General features: G+C 50.1%; 1 protein-coding gene across 2 annotated transcripts in view; it reads left to right on the top strand.

Annotated features, from left to right (window-relative positions):
- The window catches only part of DET1 (DET1 partner of COP1 E3 ubiquitin ligase), a 48,692-nt gene extending 29,669 nt beyond the window's left edge, over window positions 1–19,023 (top strand). Inside the window, exons 4-5 of one of the 2 annotated variants that reach the window (XM_072799423.1) lie at window positions 9,597–9,756; window positions 18,727–19,023. In XM_072799423.1, the coding sequence (XP_072655524.1) occupies window positions 9,597–9,738 (142 nt within the window). In that variant the 3' untranslated portion in view covers window positions 9,739–9,756; window positions 18,727–19,023. Of the gene's footprint in view, window positions 1–9,596 lie in introns of both variants that reach the window. The other variant, XM_072799414.1, reaches the window with a different exon arrangement.
- Window positions 19,024–20,687: the final 1,664 nt, after the last annotated feature.

Below are 20,687 nucleotides of genomic sequence, written 5' to 3'. Positions count from 1 at the left end.
CATTGTCAATGAGCAGTGATATTTTGACAGGAATCTTCTGAGCAGTAGACCTCAGTAGTGGGCTTGAAAAACATAGTACAGCATGTTGTAAACATATGTACTGTCTGGGCTTTGTTGTTCTCCTGATAGAGCACAGGCAGAGAGATTTAGCATCATTCTTCAGGTCCCTAGGATTTTCAGGATGGCACGTGAGCACAGGCTGAACTTCAGGTTAGCAGCTGCATTAGCCCCTAATGATAGAGTCAACACATCCTTTGGAGCTTTGAAGCCAGGCCCTGACTTCTCCTCTCTAGCTATGAGAGTCCTAAATGGCATCTTCTGATAGAAGGCTGTTTCATCCACATTGAAAATCCATTGTTTAGTGGAGCCACCTTCGTGAATGATCTCCTCTAGATCTTCTGGAGAATCTTTCCTTAAGCCTCATGAACCCACCTCTGCCAGCTTCAGACTTGTCTTCTGCAGTTTCGTCCCCTCCCTCAGACTGCACAGAATTGAGGAGAGTGAGGGCCTTGTTCTGGATTAGGCTTTGGCTTCAGGGATGTCCTGACTGTTGGATCTTCTGTCTAGACCACCAAGACTTTCTCCTTATCAGCAATAAGGCTGTTTCACTTTATCATTCTTGTGTTCAGTGGAGTAGCACCTATAACGTCCTTCCAGAACTCTTCCTTTGTATTCACAACTTGTCTGTTTGGGGCAAGAGGCCTAGCCTTTGGCTTATGTAGACTTTCAACACACCTTCCTTTCACTAGGCTTAATCATTTCCAGCTTTTGATTTAATGTGATAGTTGTGTGACTCTTCCTTTCACTTGGACACTTAGAGGCCATTGCTGGGTTTTTAATTGGCTTAATTTCAATATTGTTGTGTCTTGGGGATCAGGGAAGTCTGAGGAGCGGGGGCGGGGGGTAGACGGAGCAGGCAGAACACACACCAAACAATTACATAACATCAAAGATCGCTGATCACAGATCGCCCTAGTAAATATAATAACGAAAATCTTTGAAATATTGGAAGAATTATCAAATGTGACCCAGAGACTCAAAGTGAGCAAATGCTATTGGAACAACGGTGCCAATAAACTTGCTAGACATGGGGTGCCATGTGAACACAGGGTATCGGAAAAATACCATAATGTGAGGTATGTCTATGCCTACCTATCTCCCTACCTGTGAAAGAAAGAGGTGCCTGGGCATCCCTCTGGCTCACCCATCGCACCATCAATGAAGCACCAGGTAACCGGTGTCTGAGTGCGAAGTTGGGAAGAAGGAGCCACGGGGTGGACTGCTGTGCTGTGGGAGCCCATGCCTTCTCTGTGCCTTGTTTAACTATGTCTGATGATGAAGTTCTGTCCCCCACAGGGAGCACTTACAGCACCACAGGGCAGCTGTCTGAAACTGCTGCCTGGTTCTGCTGGCAGAAGCGGGATTCTTAGGCCCCATGCTGCACATCCCATTCATCTTCCTGAGACCAGAGATCTCCTGGTCTTCAACTACTGTTTCTCTTCCAAACTTAGTAATTAACTTTCCAGGATTAGGAGAGGAGACTGTCACTTAGCTTTAATTAATTGTTGAAAGAACAGAGAGGGGTCTATGTTTCTAATAAAAGGAAAATAAAAAAGGGAGAGATTGGAAATATTCTGAATGGGGGAACACAGAAATCAAATGAATGCTGATTTTCAAACTCAGCTTCTTCTCATTTTTCTTTAAAGGTTTTTTTTGGGGGAGGGGGTTTATGAAGTTTTAAATGTGTCCTTAAGGAAGGATGTATTACTCAGAATAAATGGCCTCTAGATTATTTTCCAAAGTCAGTTGTTAAAAAATTTTTTTTGAATGTCAGTCTGGTTACATTTTTTAAGAATAAAGCTTATCTGAAAAGTGACTGTCAACTCAGGGTGGGTTACAGATAAAACTGAAGTAGTGGGCATGTTAGAATCTTGAAGGAAGTTTCTTTTGAAAAAACCAAGTTGATATTTTTATTGAGAGAATGAAAAAAAAGTGTCAGTTTTCACATGACAAATTGTAGAGAGTTAAAAAAAAAAATCTCTGATGAGGTTATGTAGAAGAGAAGGATTCATGATTGAGATACATCTCAAAATCCTGGAGGACAGGACATGAGATTGTCCAGGTTGCCAAATAGAGGGATGAGTTTTAGAAGGTTGAAAAGTATTGTGTTGGAAAAATATCCATTTTCTGAAAAGGCAGAATGAAAAGAGCTGGAGTGGGAATCAGGTACATTTCTATGGGTCTCTTGAAGAGTGGGTTCTGGGAGCGTCAGGTGGAGGGCCAAGGTCAGAGAAAGACAAGTACCCCCTCACAGAGTGGATCCGTGATTACCTAGGTGCTTTTGTCTTCTCGATTTCGGTTTATAATCCTGCCATTGAGTAAGCGCCTTTTCAGAACGGGGGGTGGGGGGAGCCAATAAAGTTGAATACATACAAATAGAAACTTATATATAACAAAAATTATCAAAACAAAATCAAATGACAAATGACAATACATTTATCAAAAGATTGACTTCCTTAGCATAAGACATTTTGAAAATGTATGATGAAAAGATGAACAATCCCAAGTGAAAAATGGGCAAAGAATCTTATTAGCAGCGTGTTCACAGAAAACATAAATACACATGGACAAGAGCTACATGAAAATGTTCGCAGTATTTTCTTCTCACCCATCAGATTAGCAAAGGTTAAATGATGACCCCGTGTTGTCAAGAACGCAGAGTGCCCTCCCCACACTATTGGTGGGGGAGTAAGCTGACTCAGACTCCCTAAAGGACAAAAGAACAGTGTCTTGATAAATGTTCATATTTTTTAAACCCAGCTAAATTTTATATATTAAGGCAAAACATTTGCGTATGTAAGACATATGTACAAGGCTATTTCATTGCAGGTTTTTCATTATGAGAAACTAGAAACTACTAACTGTGCATCATAGAGAACAGACAAAATAAATTATAAATGTCCATAAAATTGAATCTGATACAGCTGTTGAAAATAACGAGGCAGGTCCATACTTATTGATTTGGAAAGCTCTGTGAGCCCTAGCAATTGAACAACTGTGTCTAGTGTGATGCCATTTTTTTGTAAAGATATAAAAACCAACTAAAATCTGTACTGAAATTGAAGTCAGCCTAGATATAAATATATACATGCTCACCGAGTCATGGAACACTTTGGAAAGCATATGAAGATGCTATTAATGATAGTTACCTCTGGAGAGCAAGCAAGCTTATTTCCTTTATCTTTGTAATTTTTTAATATCAGCATGTATTTCTTAAAAAATTTCAATGAGGTCTTTTTTCACTTTTTAACTGTACAATTAAAGCACAAACCAGAAGACTTGCCAGCTTATCTCTACGTATAGTTCAGTATTGTTAAATTTATTCACATTGCTGTGCGACCAATCTCTGCAGCTTTGTCATCTTGCAAATCTGAAACTCTGTAGCCATTAAATAATAATTCCCCATTTCCCCCTGCCCAGCCCCTGGCAACCACCACTGTGCTTTCTATGAGTTTGACTACTTGAATAACCTCATGTAAGTGGAATCGAACAGCGTTTGTCTTTTCCTGTGTCCTTTTGTGACTGGCTAATTTCACTTAGCATAATGTCCTCAGAGTTTGTGCATATTGTAGCTTGAGTCAGAATTTCCTTCATTTTTAAGGCTGAGTAATATTCCATTATATGTGGATACCACACTCGGTTTATCCATTCACCCATCAGTGGACACTTGGGTTGCTTCCATCTCTCGGCTATTGTGAATAGTGCCTCTGTGACCATGAGTATGCAAATTCAACTTTGAGTTGCTTTTAATTCTTTTGGATATATATGCATAAGTGGGATTCAATGAGTTATTTATTTTTTAATTTTTTTTAAAGATTTTATTTATTTATTCATGAGAGACACACAGAGAGAAGCAGAGACACAGGCAGAGGGAGAAGCAGGCTCCCTGCGGGGAGCCCAACGAGGCACTCGATCTCAGGACCCCAGGATCGTGCCCTGAGCCGAAGGCAGACACTCAACCACTTAGCCACCCAGGTGTCCCTCAATGAGTTTTTTAAATAGTACTTAGCCAGTGAATTCACCTGTAGCAGCTGAGGTGATATTAGGTAGGTGCCCTGTGGGCCAGTTGAGCTGTGTAGTCTGAGGCCGGGATTTTCTTTACTAGTCTCCAGGGGCTTAGCAATTTCATTCCTGTCCCCTGAGCCTTTCCTTTGTACAGACAGGAGGGGCGTTCTCGGGCTTGTGCACCCGCTGCTCCCTGCCCGCTCCTGCCTGCATTAATTCAGCACATTTCTATAGCTCCCCGAAGGAGGAGATGCTGCAGCAGCATTTAATTAGCGGCCTGGAACATGCTTTCCCAAGGACACGACTTATTTCGCAGCCAGCTGTTGCCAGTGGCTCCCTAGCAACATGCAGCACTCACATCTGATTGCTTCTCTCTTAGGGGGTGGCTGGTCCACCTGCTGTCACCAGCCTAGGGTGGGGGCACGAGGCAAGGGGTCCCTGGGTCTAGGGCTAATTCTCTAAAAGAAGTAAATGATCGGAACCTGGTATCCCTGCAAAGCCAAATGTGGTACTAAAGCCTCTTGACCCTTGAACTACTTATCCCACCCCTCCCTTAAGCTCATGATTAGAGCAGACAGAAAGAACATCACCAGCTATAGCACAGATAGAGCGACATGGTCTAGAAAGGTCCATTGGAATTGTGAAGTGCACTGAGAGACTTTGGGGAAGAGAGAATGGTCTCGCCCCATAGTAGGCAGAGCCTGCCTTTCAGAATGGACTTGGGGGTGGTGCCTGGGAACACCACCTCTAGGACAAGGGGAAGAGGAAAGCGTCATCCCCAGTGTCCCCCGAATTGCTCTGGGTTTCCTGAGGCTTTGGAAAGAGGGCGTGGGGAGAGAGCTACCACTTTGAACGTGAACTTGCCATTCCTCAAGGGGTCTGAGAGGTGGCTGCTCAGGGACCTGACTTCAGGCCTTGATTCCTCCCAGGGGCTTCTTCTGCAGAGGCTGCAACTGGACGTTTTGAGGCAAGGTGCTGCTCAGTGACCTGCTCTATTTGGCCTATGTGGTGCTTTCACAATTTTGAGGATTTGTAAAACATCTTGCTTTTTCACGCTGCCATCAGGAGCCCCACAGTGGGACCCCTTTAGACTGGCTCGTGTGGCCCCACTTCACCTGTCCATCAGCCTGTGGCATGTGGGAGCCCCACGCACACCCTTCTGCATCCACAGTGGTGAGGGAGGCTGCATCTGCAGGGGTCCACTTGCATTTCCTAATTTGTTCCACAAATGTTTCTTGAGTTGCTTCTGAGTGTCAGAGCCTGAGCTAGGCACTGGGCCGAAAGGACCAGTAAGATGTGGCCTTTGCAGTCCTGCATTTATGGGACAGATGGGGAGGCAGACGAGGAGACAGGTTGGGGATTCACTGAGAGACTAACCAGTGCACCTGGAGTCCAGGAGCAGAAAATCTGGGTGCCTGACCCACACTGGTGGGGTCAGGGCTGACTCTGGGCAGAGATGCCACCTGAGCCCAGTTCCCAAGGATGATGGGGGTTAGGCTGGTGAGGAGAGAGGAGTGGAGGGGAGAGGGAAGAGAAGGAGACCTCAGCCAGAGGGATCTGTTCAGGGATTGGCACACAAGACCAGAGACCCAGGTTCTCCCCTAGGCCAAGAGTGCCCAAGGGGGTGGCCTGCTGAGGGATTGCACTTAGCCCCGCAGAGTGTCATCGGGGAAACCATTTATCTGGCTCCAGAGTGGATCTGACGTGGTAAGGGCAGTCAGGAGGCAGGGAAGGGCTGGCAAGGAGGTTGTGGAGGTGACAGAGGAAGTGAGGTGTCTGTGTGGAGCTCTCTGCACTCCCCTCTGTCACTCCCCAGCAGGGAGCAAAGCTGCCTTAAGAGGTGGGCTCCAGGGGGGCCCCTCCTGTCCTCTGGGACCCAGCCCGCCTCTCACAGCCTCCTCTGCCCGCTTTGTGCCTTCTCCCACCTTACTACTCCTGAGGCCCGGCAGCGGGACGCTTGAGTATTATTGGAGGCTCAGCCAGGTGTGGCAGAGTCGGGGCTCTGGAAGTGACAGTTCTTGTTGGATGATGAAGCTGGTTGAGAACTCGGTTTCCCTCCAGCTTGCTGCCTCTCAGTGCTGGGCACCACTGCCCATGGCCTGTCCCAGCTGGCTCCTGGGCCCACCATACCTGACTGGGCCTCTGTGCCCTGTGGCCTATGGAGGGTGGTTAGGAGTGCTGGTGGCCGGGCAGTGACTGCGGGGTAGGGGGTGCAGAGCAGTTGTACATTGGGGGCCCGGGGAAGGAACACTTAGGGATGAGTTAGGCAGGTGGGAGACACAGTGCCTACCAAGACTGGGAACCCAGGGAGAGGCTGTCGTGGAAGGGACAGTATCCGACACGGTTGAGGGGCCATGGGACACCCAGTGAGGCATCCACAGGAGGCCCGGTAGTGAGCCTGGAGAGCCAGAGCTCTAGACTGGAGGTCAGGATTGAAGGGCCAAAATCACCCACGGCAATGTTTTGTTGAGAAAAAAATATAACAATTGCTGTGCCAAGTATTTGAAACCACACGCTCATTAACTCTTTTTTTTTTTTTTTTTAAGATTTATTAATTCATGAGAGACACAGAGAGAGAGAGGCAGAGACACAGGCAGAGGAAGAAGCGGGCTCCCTGCGGGGACCCCAGTGCAGGCTGGAGGCACATTCACTTCACCTCTCGTTGAGGGCAGGCATCCAGTGAGGGCAGCAAGTTTGGCCTCTCCAATTCTGAGGCTACCTCTTCCTAGGCTCTGACCCCACTGTGTTGCCTCCCTCAGCCTCAGTTTCTTCACCTGTAAATGGGCACAAGAATACTGACTTTGGGGTCATGAGGATGGAATAAGGGACTGCACGCCCCACACAGTCTGTGGCCTGACATGCACGGCAGAGAGCGCCCTGTAAGGGAGCACATGGCCCCTCCAGCATCTGGGTGGAGCGAGCCAGTGTTGGAAGGGTTAACCAGGCAGTTTCTGGTCCTCTTACCCTTGAACGGAAAGGCTTCCTTTTTCCCATTTCTCGAGAGACCATGGGGGGACGACAACCTTTGGTTCTGGCTTCCCTTTCAGCTGCTTCTTATTGATGAAGTGAAAATGGAAGCCACCAGCTCAAGGTTGCCCTGCTGTGTGGGCAAAGGGCCGGCTTGCCTCAGCTCGCAGGCCCCTTCCAGGCCATGCTTCACATCCCTGGAGCCACAAATCAGCAGGAAGCCTGGCTCAGGGGTGGCCACGCAGACAAAGGCTGTGGGCGACAGTGTCTTCTCCAGAAAATATGAACATGTGTGTAGTGGCTGCAGTTGTCATAGAACCGAGGGCAATCTCATAAGGCACCCACAAGAGTTTCAAGTTCAAGGCCTCCATTCATTCCCGAATGATGTTAGTGGGCTCACCCTGCAGCTCTGCTTTCCATACATTGTCATTTGCTTGGTTCCCCCCCCAGCATTCAAACCTCTTTTTGGAGTTTGCAGGATCCTACATTTTATGGGTTCTAGTAGGGAGCAGGACCCGCTCCCATGAAGGGGCCTCAGCTGAGGCTCTGCCGCTGGCCCACCCCCAACAGAGCTGTGGGGTCAGCTCTGCAAGAGGTGCATATGGGCAGCTCCCTTCCTGAGTCCCAACTACGAAGTCTTAGCATCAAAACTGCCTCTTCTAAGTACAGTTTGCATGTGGAAGTAGCCTACAGTTATCGAGATCATCTACTGCTGGAGTAATGAGAATCAGGCAAAATAATTCTAATTTTTATAGAATGGCAAAGCAACTCAGAACAAATGAGGGGAATTCTCTGACAGGCCAATACTAGTAGGTGGGCCTTTTGCTTTGTAGTCTTTCTTCTAGATTCTTAAGGTCCCTTCATAGGTTTCAGGACACGTTTTGAAGAGGGTTATAAAGCTATTGCTTTGGCTATTCTTTCTGGAGGGCAGACAGACCAAGCTGAAGGCCCTGCTTGAGTTAAAGGGGCTGTCTGCTGCCCAAGATGCCTTCTGGAAGGTCAGCTGGCATTTTCTTGGCCACTTGAGCCAGACACTGTGCAAACTTCTTTATGTATGTTAGCTTACTGAACCCTCTCAGCTAACTCTCTCGAGCACCTCCTATTGTCTCTACCTTATATGAGGAACTCAGGCACAGAGAGACTACGTAACGTGCCAACAGTCACACAGCTGGAACCAGAATTCAGATTAGACTTCTGAGTCTGCCACCCAGTCAGCCCCTTACCCCTGCGTGTGGTGAAGGGCCCTGGGGAATGACGTGGGATGGAGAAGGACAGATGGCATAGCTAGGGCTCACACTGCCAGCAGGAAGCTCTGTGGGAAGGATGGAAAATCCCCAACTGAGGTACAGATCCAAGCCTGGGGGAACAGGAGAGATGCTCTGAGGGATAAGGAGCCTCTAAAGACACCTGTGAATCTCTGGCTGGGGAGGGTGGGTGGCAGATGGGCAGCCATGGAGCACAGCCCTGACCAGCTGTTGTTTGCAGAGTAGGCCGAGTGCATGGTGACAGTTGGATTAGGTGTACCCAGCAACCTCAGTGACCATCAGGTGGAGACGCACTGTGGGCCCTTCTGGCTGGCCCTTCCAGCACCTACCCGCCCTTGGAGCTTAGCACTTGCTAATCTCTGTCCCCATGGCGGCAGGAGGTGACAGGGTCATCACTTAGGCCATGGAATCTCCCACCTCTTGCCGGCCAGGGAGCTTTTGATCAGAGAATCTTCTCCCTTCCAGAAAGTAAGATGTAAAATGAGAATGACAGGCCCAGCATCTGTAACTAGGGCGGACCGTCTCTCCTGGCCTACTCTCAATTCCCCTTTCTTCCCCAGCCTCCTGTCTCCTTTGATTTGGGTCCGCTGATTTCATTTGTGCCCTTGTGTTTCCTGCCTCATTTCACAAAAGTTTTTGAAGCAGTTATCAAAAATGCATTCCAAACAATAGGACAATAAAATAAATATCTGCATGACTTGGGGCCAGGAGAATACATGAATGAGCCTCTAGAGGTGTATGTGGGATGCTACGGTTCCTTAGAAACCCCTTTTCAGAATACTGCTTCTGCAACCGTTCCAGTCTGTCTCACACTTTAAAGCTAGACGGACATTTTGGGCATACCTTCTTTTTTTTTTTAAAGATTTTATTTATTTATTCATGAGAGACATAGAGAGAGAGAGAGGCAGAGACACAGGCAGAGGGAGAAGCAGGCTTCATGCAGGGAGCCTGACGTGGGACTTGATCCCGGGTCTCCAGGATCAGGCCCTGGGCTGAAGGCAGCGCTATACCACTAAGCCACCCGGGCTGCCCTGGGAATACCTTCTTTTTCATATTACACAAGCAGTTGGTTCATTCAGTAAATAGTCCTTAAGTATCTAATAATAAGAAAAAAAATCCCCCACCTTCATTTCTAAATTCTTTTGTCGCATTTTGGAAACAGCCCCTCAGAACCAGACACTGGCCGAGGTTTCAAATTCCAGGTAACACTCTAGAATCCATTCCTACATGTCATTTTAGCTGTTTGCCCTGTTGGTAATCCAGAGTCTTGCTACTTAGTGTTTTGGAATATTTCTCCAGAAATGTTCTAGAAAACTGCTGTAAAAATCACGTGATGGAATGCTCTCCAACATTCTCACGGCATCTTTCTGGAAAATGGCTCAGTCAGCAGCTGGATGGCATTCCTGTTCCTCTGCAGTGTGGAGCCGTGGAGAGCTGGTGAGGGGTACTGAGGCCAGAGGTGAGCCCCCTCCTCTTGTTGCTGAGCCCTCATTATGTACCCCCTCTCTCTTCTACTCTGCCCCCCCCCCCCGCCCCATAAATCCACAAGGGCCTGCCTTCGTGAAGTTACATTCCTTCTGACAAGCAGAAGCTAAACAAGTAACAAACGAGTGACATCCTCTGTTGTTGTTGTTGTTGTTGTTTTAAAGATCTCCCTGGCTGCTGGGTAGGAAGTGGGTCGTGCCTGGGGGAAGGGGCAAGAGGACACAGGGAGGCCACTCAGCAGTAGGCCAGGGCAGCAGGCCAGGCAGGACTAGGGCGGTAGTAGACACGGTGAGAAGTCAGAAGGAGATCTAATTTGGAGGTAAGGCCAACTGGACCAGCTGATGAATTTGGCATAGGGGTGAGGCAAAGGAACCAAGGATGCGTCTTGGCCTGACCTGGGCCAGCTGTTCCATTAGCTGGCTTAGGTAAGACAGGGAGAGGGAAAGAGTTTTGCTCTGGCCACATCAGGTGGAGAGATCTGTTAGACCTTTCAGTGAGAAGATCTACAACTTCCTAGTGATCACCCAGCACTCTGCTGGATCTGGGCTGCGGGTGCAGGAGCAGAGGGGATGGTCCCAGGGGGTAGGCTGCCCAGGAATTCACTGCCTGGATCAGGGCAACCCAGACCCCTCTGGACGCCCAACCCCCACCCCCAGGCGACTTACTCTGGCCTCATACATTCATTCCCCTGACACACGCAACACATGTTCATTGAGCACCGTGGTGGATATTTTCCATTTGCCCCTGAAAGGCACAGTTTCTGGTGTCGTCAAACTGGACAACATGTCCTTTTCTGCTGTTCCATTTAGTATTCCAACTTTTGAAGAAACATGAAAGCCAGCTGAATGAACAGATGGATAATAAAATATAATGAATAAGGCCCACGAGGCTGGGCTCCAGTAACCTGGGCCAGCGGGAGGACAGGTGAACTCAGAACCTTTTTATCCTGTGTCTCCGCTCCTCAGGCCACCATGGCCCTCTACTGCGAGGCCCTCTGCTGCGAGGTGCTGTCATGCCTCTGATGGAGCCCTGCTCAGAAGCCTTAGGCTTGACCCAAACTCCTTTGCATGGCTTTCCCACGGTGGCCTCAGCAGCATTCCCAGCCTGCCCCTGCCCTGACTGCCACTGACCTGTCCCTACACTGTCCCAGAGGGCTGTTTCCAGAGCCTGGGGCTGGCCAGCCCCCTTTCCTGGCGTCTTGGCAGATAGTCTGCTGTTCCTTGCCGCGTCCCCACCCCCCAACCATGTCCTCCAGGCTGTCATTGTTGCAGAGACCCAGCTCAGAGCCGCAGCCCTCTGAACTTTCCTTCCCTGGAAGGCACCCCCTCCTAGCCCCAACATGAATCCCAGCCTTGCTCCCCATGCTTCTTCTACACTCATCCTTCCCAGAAAGGAAACCCAGGTCCCCCCAAGAGGCACTGCTGACCTGTGTCTGGGAAGCGAGATTTCTTCAGTCACAAGGTATGGAGGAGGCAGGAAGCTGTGTCCTGTGGCCCACCAGGCTGTGTGTGCAGTACGAGCTTCTCACTTGATCCTCGAGGGCTCCGCCTGGGTCTAACTCACCTTCGTGCCTCCTGCTCACTTGGCCCAGCCCCACTTGTGCAGGATGGTCAAGGGGCCAACTCCTGGTGCTTTGGTTTTGTAGCTCGAGGCCCATAGCTGAGGGCAGGTGATGCTACGAACCCTCATGGTCTGAAGCCCTGAAGCCGTGCTCTTCAGCAGGCCTGGTATAGAGTTAGGGCGAAGGCATCACCAGGAACTAGTTAGAAATTCAGCCTCTTGGGTCTTTATCCAAGACCCATAGAATCAGACACCTACATTTTAACAAGTGTCTCCCGGGTACTCATGTGCACAGTCAAGGATGAGGACTAGTCACATCCACGTGAGACCTTAATAAAAGATAGAAAAACAGTGCCAATAGCTGCCACCCCATCCGGCGAAGGAAGAGCTTCAAAGTTCAGAAAGGTGTACAGTTACAGGAAACAGAAAGGACTCTAGCTGTGTTTGGTTGAAGAGGATTTGTTATTGGAGATTAGGTGTTTACAACGCTGTCGGAGGGGCCCAGAACATCCCTGCAGACCCTCTAGGGAACTGTGCTTTTGTCCCATCAGGAAGGCTGGGCTTTCAGAGCGAGTGTGGGCCTGGGGGCCTCAGATCCCTGTCTCTCCTTGACCCCAGGGTGGGGACACTGCCACTGCCCCTGCCACCACCAGCTCTCGACACCAGCAGAACTGGAAGAAACCCAATATCTCGACTCAGCCAAATCAGCGGGATGGGGTTGATCTCTTCTTCCTTCCAAATCTTCTGCGTAGTGAGACCTTACATAGGGCCAGGACTGCTTTGGGCTTTGAAGTCAAGTGATGGGGGGAAGGCTGGCAGGGCTCAGGGCGCCTATGGAAGAGGACTAGAGAAGCATGCCTAGCTGCGGGAAAGCGGTGAGCCTGCTCCACGCCACCTCTAAGGCAAGATGGTTCTACGAGAGAGTTTTGGGGAGCAAAGTATTGATGGCACCTCTGGAAGCTTGGGTAGAACATTCGGGCACAGACAATGGTGCCTGCCTCTGCTTCTGGCCTGGAGGAGCCGGGAGGTGGGAGACTGGTGCAGGAGGGCTAGGGTAGGGCCAGGGTTGGGTAAGCCATGCTGCTGGCATTGGGTGGGGCCAGGGTCAGTGGGGCATCCCCAAGGTTTCTGTGGCTCAGTGGACACTGAGGAAGGAGCCCCATTCTGTCCGCCTTCCCACCCTACCCCATGCTTGGGAGGGTAGTGTCAGAGTCTGGAGACGGAAGGGGAGAAGCTCTGGACAGCCACAAGATCGAAGTTTCATTATGGGTTTGGCTGGGCTTTGGATCCCTGAAAGACAGTGGTAACCATCAAAATGGGACTTATTCTTACAGTTTAACAGGTGATGGGGTTGAAGGAGTGCACCTGCTGTGACAAGCACTGGGTGATGGATGGGAGTGCTGAATCCCTATAGTGTACACCTGACATTCGTATTACACTGTATGTGAACCAGAAAAAAAAAATTCAAAGAAATTTTGAGAAGTACCCACAGAGCCTTGGAATCTTCCTGGGATGGAGGCTCAGGGGTGTTGAGAGGCGGGTCTCACAGGGTTGATTTGAGGCAGCGAGGAGAGGAAGAGAACCGGATCCTGTTAGACTCCATCCAGGATCTGTGCCTGGACTTGCCCCTCATCGAGGGGCTGTTGGAGCTAGCTGCGTCCTTGGGGGACCTGGGGGGTGAGTGGGCCTGCACGCTGCGTGTGGTGTCCTGGAGGCCCCGGGCCCACGCGGTGACCCAGTTTTCTGCCTCCGTCAGAGCCGAGTGAGCTCTGATTATAGGGGGTGTGAGGGCTCTAAATGACTGCAAAGTACGTTTCAATCAGATAGAAAATAGGTGAGAAATGCATTTCCGTTAATGCTCCAATTATCCCAATCCTGACAGGACCCAAAAAAAAAAAAAAAAAAAAAAAAAAGCCCTGCTCCCTGGGACGTGCTGTCAGGATCCCCTGATTGTCCCGGCCTGCCTGGAAGCAGCTTTGTCCTCGGCTCACACAGCGAGGGGCTGCAGAGCCGTCCTGGCGGTCCTTGCTGTGGCCGAGCCCCATCTTCGAGGGCCTGGGAAGCAAAGCCCAAGGAGGGAGCCCCCCTGCCCCTTGGTGTGGGGTCTGCCCAGGGTGCACCTGTTCCTGCATGTCTGTGCAGACCCCTGACCCCGGCCCCTTCTGTGAGACCCTCCCTGCTGCTTCTTAGCTCTCTTCCACCCAGAAATAGGACTTCTGCCTCCCGGGCCTCTCTTGGATGGGCCCTGCCAACAGTTCTGATTGCTGCTGTCCTCCATCAGGTTCTCCTCTCATTTCCAGGGGGAGAGCCCATTCGTTGCCTCTACCAGCTTCCAGTGGCCCCGGGTGGTCCCTGGCTGTGGCCACATCCTCTCTAGTCTCTGCCTCTGTGCTCGCACAGCCTTCCCTCTTCTGTCTGTGGTGCAGTCAGAGTCGTCTTCCATTTTATAAGGATACCTGTGATCTCGCTCAGGGCCCATCGGGATCGTCAAGGTCATCTCCCCATGTTGAGATCCTTAAGCACAATCTGCAAGGACCCGATTTGCATCGAGGTTGACATGTACAGGTTTCAGGCTTAAGACCTGAGATCTCTGGGGACCATGCTTCGGCCCGAGAGAGCCTCCCTACCTCACATTATGTTTTGAGCTGTGTGCAATTTACTGCACATACTGTGTCATCTCTGTCCTCTGCTTTTCGTTCATGCCATCCTCTGCTAGAAACAGGCCCTTTCGCCCCTCACCCCCAGCATCTGCCTTCTCATACTCTTATTTTCAGCTCAGATGTCACCTCCTCTAGGAAGTGTTCCTTGAACTATCACACATGTTCTTGCATGTGTGTGCATCCATGCACGCACACACACACACACACACACACACACACACAAGTGCCCCTGTTCTGTGGTAGTACTGGTGGTATTACAATAGACTTTTCCAGAATTTGTCTCTCCCCACATTAGCCTCTAAGCTGCTTAGGGCAGCAACCAGGTTTCACACATATTGTATCTGAGTGTTGATAGATTTTCGAGGAAGGAGGGAGGGAAGAAAGACCCCTGAGGGATAGACTCTTGAGTCATTTGGCTTTTTAATTTAATTTTTGGCTGCAAATTTTTAACAATCTGGCTTAATCTACAGTTGAGTGGATTTAAGGGAGTAGGAGGACAGGTGATTGGCTCCTACAGAACATTTTCTGATTAAAATCACAGGGGAAAAAAAAGCTTTTGAAAAGTAATGCTAATGATGGCTGCAAGAAGGCACCTGCATTCACCATTGTGTTCCCAGCCGGGTCCCCACAGCGTGCAGTGTGAGGGGGGCAGGGGCACCCTGCATGAGCACCCGCTGTGCAGCATGCGGTACACGGTTATCTTAGCAAATGTCCCTAACAGCCCTCTGAGGGTGAGAAGCTGAGGTTCAGACAGATGCAGAGATGGTCTCTAAGGGCTGAGCCCTTCCCACCTCAGCAGGCTAGAAGGGATGGGCAGCCGGGGAGCCCTGGAGAAGGCACAGGGTTGGGGCAGAAGAGCTAATTGCCTTTCTAGGACACACAGGTAGACCTTCGTCACACCCCTGAAGCTTTCCCCCAATGCGGTCACGTGTGTCAAGGCCTTGGCTTTCCTCCCGGCCACACATGAGCTGCAGGCTCCTGGGAGGCCAGAGCCGCATCCCACTCAACCCCCTCTTTGACTCAAGGGGTAAACCGAAGTCTGACGGGGGACGGAGAGCGTGACCCGACAGCCTGTGTGTGGAGTCTTTGCTCAACTGGGTCTAGACGACATTTGTTCTGCTGGCCAGGGACCCTGGACACTATGCTGCCCCTGAGTTGACATTTTGTTTCTGTTCGATGGGATTACGCAAATCCAAATGGTTAAGCTGCCATTGGGTGCTATGGAAACGGAGCGCCCTGCTTTGTCTGCCCCCTCCTTCCAGCCAAGCAACAGAGGCCAGCTTCTCTGGCGAGACTCATGCTAAATCGCAGAGCATGTGCACAATTTAATTTGGACCTGGGCAGGCAGAGGGGAGAAGCCAGATTAATTACCAGAACAAATTTCCAAGCCAAGTCAGATGTCTTCCCCCAAACACTCGACCACCAGCAGGATGGGGGTGGGGTGGGCATTACAGGGTCTTTTCAAGTATCTATTAAAAATGTTATGTGCATACTTTAGCAGATAATTTATATAATGCCCAACTCTGCAGGTTCTATACCTTTTTTTTTTTTTTTTTTACAAACCAGTCCTTCATTTTGATTTTTATTCTATTTTAGTTGGCTCATTCAAGATTTTTTTTTTTTAAGATTTATTTATTCATGAGAGACATAGAGAGAGGCAGAGACACAGGCAGAGGAAGAAGCAGGCTCCCCACAGGGAGTCTGATATGGGGCTTGATCCTGGATCCTGGGATCAGGCCCTGAGCCAAAGGCAGACGCTCAACTGCTGAGTCACCCAGGCGTCCCTTAGTTGGCTTGTTCATTAATCTGTATAGGCACCAATGTGTACATGGCACCCCATCATAAGGATGGAAAAGGTAAAAAGTGAAGTCTTTTTTCCATCTGTTTCTCAGATACTGTTTCCCTCCCTGCTGAGATGCTACCATTTTGGGGTATGTCTTTTCAGACACTCAACACATATATTTATGTACCCATACCCTGTCCTTTTGTTCAAAAATGAGTAACTGTACTATGCACATTGTCCCCCTCCACACCCCTTTATTTTTCACTTAGCAATACATGTTGGCCTGTTTCAGGGCTAGTATTTCATTATATGGATGCGTCCTGATGTCTTTAGCTGGCCTGCCACTGATGGGACATTGAGGCTGCTGTATCTTGCCATTACTCACAGCGCTTCAGAGTCTAAGCTGCGCTGTCCAATATAGTCGCCACGAGCAATGTCTTCCTAGTCACATTTCTATTAATTTGAGTCAAATAAAACTTAAAATCCAGCTCCTCAGTCATGCTTGGCCACATCAGTGCTCGAGAGCTGCGTGGGGCTGGTGGCTCACAAGCCAGTGGTGAGGATATGGAGCATTTCCAGGGTACAGGGAGTTCTCTGGGATAGCGCCGTCCTGTAGGGTGAATTCCTAGAAGGGCATTCTGAAGCCAGAGGTCTATATATCTTAAGAGTTGGCAGACACTGCTGAACCTCCCTCTGAAGAGGCTCTAGCTATTTCTCTTCCCTGCAATCAAAGCTCAGAGAGGAACAGCACGTTTTATTTCCGAACGACTGTATGCACTGCGGGGGGAAGAAATGTTCCCTGTGTGCTGCTTGCAAGGACATTGTGTTTTGTTGGTGGTGACCAGTTGAACATCGCTGTCCCCAGCTTAACAGGGGGCGCACCCATCACCGGGAGCCCCACATGGGCGGTCTCCCTGAGGCCTGGCTTCCTGCCCCCTTGTTAAGGGCTGCCTCTCCCCAGATCTAAGCCACCTCCATCTGCTCCTTGAGGTCCAGAGCACCTCCACGCCCTGGATCTGGACCCACTATGTCTCAGGGAAGAGTGCTGGCATCCTGGCACATTCCCTGTCTCCGTGACACCGCCTTTATTGGAAGACTCAGCCTCCTTCCTCGCCTCCCACTCTCTCCTAGCTCTTCTCTCTTTGGCAGGTGGTGACCTCTGCATCGCCAAATCCAGGTGGTGTTGCCCTGTCCTCATCTTGCCAGAGCTCTTAGCCACAGCCTGCACTTTGTCCCTTGGCTTCTGAGATGCCACGCCTGCTGCCTCTTTGATCATTTCATCCCTGCCTCCTTTGCAGCCTCCTCGTCCTCCAGCAGTTACAATCGACCTCTTGTTTTCCTCCTTCTCTACCTTTTTTTCCTGGGCAGTCTCACTGCCACCATGGCTTTGATTAGCATCATGTGGGGAATAACGGTCATGCAGTTTAATTCCCATTTTCCGGTTACTAGTAAGACTGAGCATCTTTTCATGGTTTCTGGCCTTTGTATTCCTTATGAAAGCAGGTTAGAAGCAGAGCAGACTGGGACCCAGGTTCCCGTGCAGACCAGGGCTATGGCCCTGACTTCCCTTTGTGGCCTCAGCAGTGAAGACTGACAGCTTTCTTTGTCTACAGCTCATAGTTTCTCGCCTTGAACCTGAGATTTACTCACACTCAGTTTTAGATGACAACATACCCAACTTCATCACCTGTAAAGGAGTGAGCTTTAGAGTCCCCACCGCTCAGGTTCCTTCTACAGCCTTCTGTGCGCCCACTTCCCCTTCTTCGCACCTGTTGAACCTGCTCTTTATTCTTGTGTTTGACTCCTTCCTCTTCTCTCACCCTCCGGTCAGCTCTTCCCTCCATTTGTCTTCCTATCTGGTCTGAACCCTATGACCCCCCAGAGCAACCAACCTGTACCTGGTAACCCGATGAGCTCTTACCTCCTTAACTCGGGCCTGGTTGCTTTGCCAGTTTCCAATCCTAAGGATGCTGATCCAGTTGCTTCTGCCTGCCATCTTCTCTTAAGGGACACAAGCCTTCCCTTGCATCCCTTAAACAGAGGGGCCATTCATACCTCTTTTCTGGAACTTCTTTCTTTCTAATTTGGCCCTGTGTCTGTCTAGCTTCCTTAGACTGTGAACTGCATACAGGACAGTCATGCCAGTGGCATCTCTGTTCCCCCAGGGCCCAATCTGTTTGTGCAAAATAACCTATGTTTGCCTAATTTGGTTGAACAGAAAATTTCTGCCTTGGCAGTGACTGCTCCCAATCACTTGGCGCTGATACTCCTCAGATTTAAAAAGCAAGATATTTATCGGGTACAGGAAAAAATGCATAGAGAGAAATGATAAAGGGGCCCAAGTGGATGGTATATATGCATTCTTTTGAATGGACATGTCAGGGTGAGGTTGCAGGCAGAGGTGTCTGGAGAATGGCTTTTCCTCAAGTGCAGTGGGATTCTGCTAGCATTCAGGGGCTCTCATGTCAAGCAGGCTCATTTTGGTGGTGATGATACATCTTGGTGTCTGGTGATGACCTTGGCTCAAAGATGGGAAAACATTGCATCTATGCAGAAAGGAAAGAAGTTGTACTTGTCTTTGCCTGCGTAGAGGCTTCCCTGATGTAACCAGCCCTGGGCCAGCAGCTCTGAGCCTATAGGAACAAACCTGTGAATGCACTCATAGAAATAATCCGAGGGCCTGCTGCCTGGAAGCAAGGGAGTGTCTCACACAAGCTGATGCCAATACTCTGCTTGTGCAACTACTCGGGACCCACTGCCCAGCTCTGCCCCTTTCCGTCTCTGCCTGGGGGAAGTGCAAGCATGCAGCCCACCTGTGTTCTCAGGACTACCAGGAGGCCTGTTGCTGAGAAGGGTTTGTGGCAGCAGGGGGCGGGGTGGCCAGCGTTTGAAGTCAATGCTACCTGCCTTAATTGGTCAGGCTTCAGTGAATGTGCCTTAGTCTTCCCTAGGAGGGGCCGAGTCTTTGAGAGGCCAAGACCTAATGAAGAGAGCACGGCCTTCGTTGGCCTCCCTGGGCCTGGACACAGCAGCATGCCCTGAGAGCTCGCAGTAACAGTGCACATTCTCCTGCACACCTTGACCACCGGCTCTGGTGGTAGCACCAGGCATCCGTTTCTGGGCCCAACACCATTGATCTTGTATGGCTCCCAGTGTCCTCTCTGTGCTTGAGCATTATCTTCCATTTCAAAGCCCTTCTGTAAATAAAAGCATGTGTTGTTGTTTTTTTAATTTTAAATGTTATTTCATTTGAAGTCATTATTTAATTTTTGTACAGTTTCTTTGAAGGCTTTTTTTAAAAAAAATTTAAATTCAATTTGCCAACAAATAGTATAACACCCAGTGCTCATCACATGCCCTCCTTAATGCCCATCACCCGGTTACACCATCTCCCCACCCCCTTCCCCTTCTGCAACCCTTTGTTTGTTTCCCAGACTTAGGAGTGTCTCATGGTTTGATAAGTTTTCTGATGCTACAGCGTATGGAGGATTTCACTTCAGGAAGAACAAAGACCACCATTCTAACCACACCAGCCTGCTCCCCTCCCTTCTTGCTTCTGGTTGGGCTCAGCCCCTGGGACGCCCCGCAGGGGATCAGAGAGTGGGTGGGCACAGTCAAGGCGTTTCCTTCCTTTCTGGGCCAGGCCTGGGTTTTGGCAGAGGCTGTGCTCCTCGCAGCCAGGTTCTGGGAACCTCCTTACCTTGGCCCTGCCAGCCTCGGGTGGGAATGGCTTCCTGTTCCTAATCCTTGAGCACTCCAGCACCTTTGTTTTCTCACCCCTGCCCACACCTCTGTAAAGAGCCCTCCTTCAACTTCTCTTCAAAACCTTTCCAGCCATCTGTCTCTTGCTGGGGCCCTGCTGGATAATCTGTCCAGGTGTCCTCTGTCCAACCAAGTAAAGGCTAAACCCTATCAAATCCTGGAGTGGTTCTTAGGAGCTGTGTGAGCGCTCGTGTTTTTTCGCGAATAACATTTACATGTAGTGAGACACAGGGCTCCTTCTAGCCTTGGCCTTGACCCGACAGGCCTCCAAGTGGGTTTTTTCAGTCAAGGGTCACAAGGAAACCTTCGCAGCTCCTGCTGAAAGAAGAGAGGGCAGCAGGGAGATATTTTTCCTCTTAAATTTGTGCCCCAGGGCAGTCCCGGTGGCACAGCGGTTTGGTGCGGCCTGCAATCCAGGGTGTGATCCTGGAGACCCAGGATCGAGTCCCATATCGGGCTCCCTGCGTGGAGCCTGCTTCTCCCTCTGCCTGTGTCTCTGCCTCTCTGTCTTTGATGAATAAATAAATAAAATCTTTAAAAAATAAATAAATTTGTGCCCCGGATGTGGTCTTTTCTGCCTCCAGCCCTGCATGACAGTGGTTTCCCCGTTCAAGAGGCGCCTGTGCATGAAGTCCCTGGGGTCCAGGCCTATGGCCTCTGTGTTCAGCAGGGCCCTTCCTTCGGCTGGCTCCCAAGTGAGGAACGATGCTTCTCTGGACGCGTGCTGCTCCTTCCCCTTGGCCATGCTCTCCACCCTGGCCCTCTCTGCCCATGGAGCCGGCGTCCCTCCCGTTGGGTCTCTAGAACCCCAGCCTCCCGCTCCCATTTGGTGTGTGTGTGTGGGGGGGCTCAGAGCTGATGGGTGAGCAGCCAGTTCTGCCTGGAGCTCCTGCTTTTGTCCTCACTATCCGGGCTCCACACTATCTATTGCTCCTGCCCATTCCTCCATCCACTCTATTTTCTAGAAAAGCCCATTTTATACTCCTCTCCTTCCTCCCTCCAGGGTCCCTGGGTCTTGGGTGCTGGGAATGTGGAGGAAGGGCCTCAGCGTGTGTCAGGTGACGTCACCGCAGGGGAGTGCAGGTAGGCCTCTCACACCGCTGGGAACTTTAACTAGGCTCACTAATTTTAACTAGGCCT

Source organism: Canis lupus, chromosome 2 (genome assembly GCF_048164855.1).
Source record: "Canis lupus baileyi chromosome 2, mCanLup2.hap1, whole genome shotgun sequence".
NCBI lineage: Eukaryota > Metazoa > Chordata > Mammalia > Carnivora > Canidae > Canis > Canis lupus.
The sequence above is the reverse complement of the archived record's forward strand: the minus strand, read 5'-3'. Positions and strand labels throughout refer to the sequence as shown.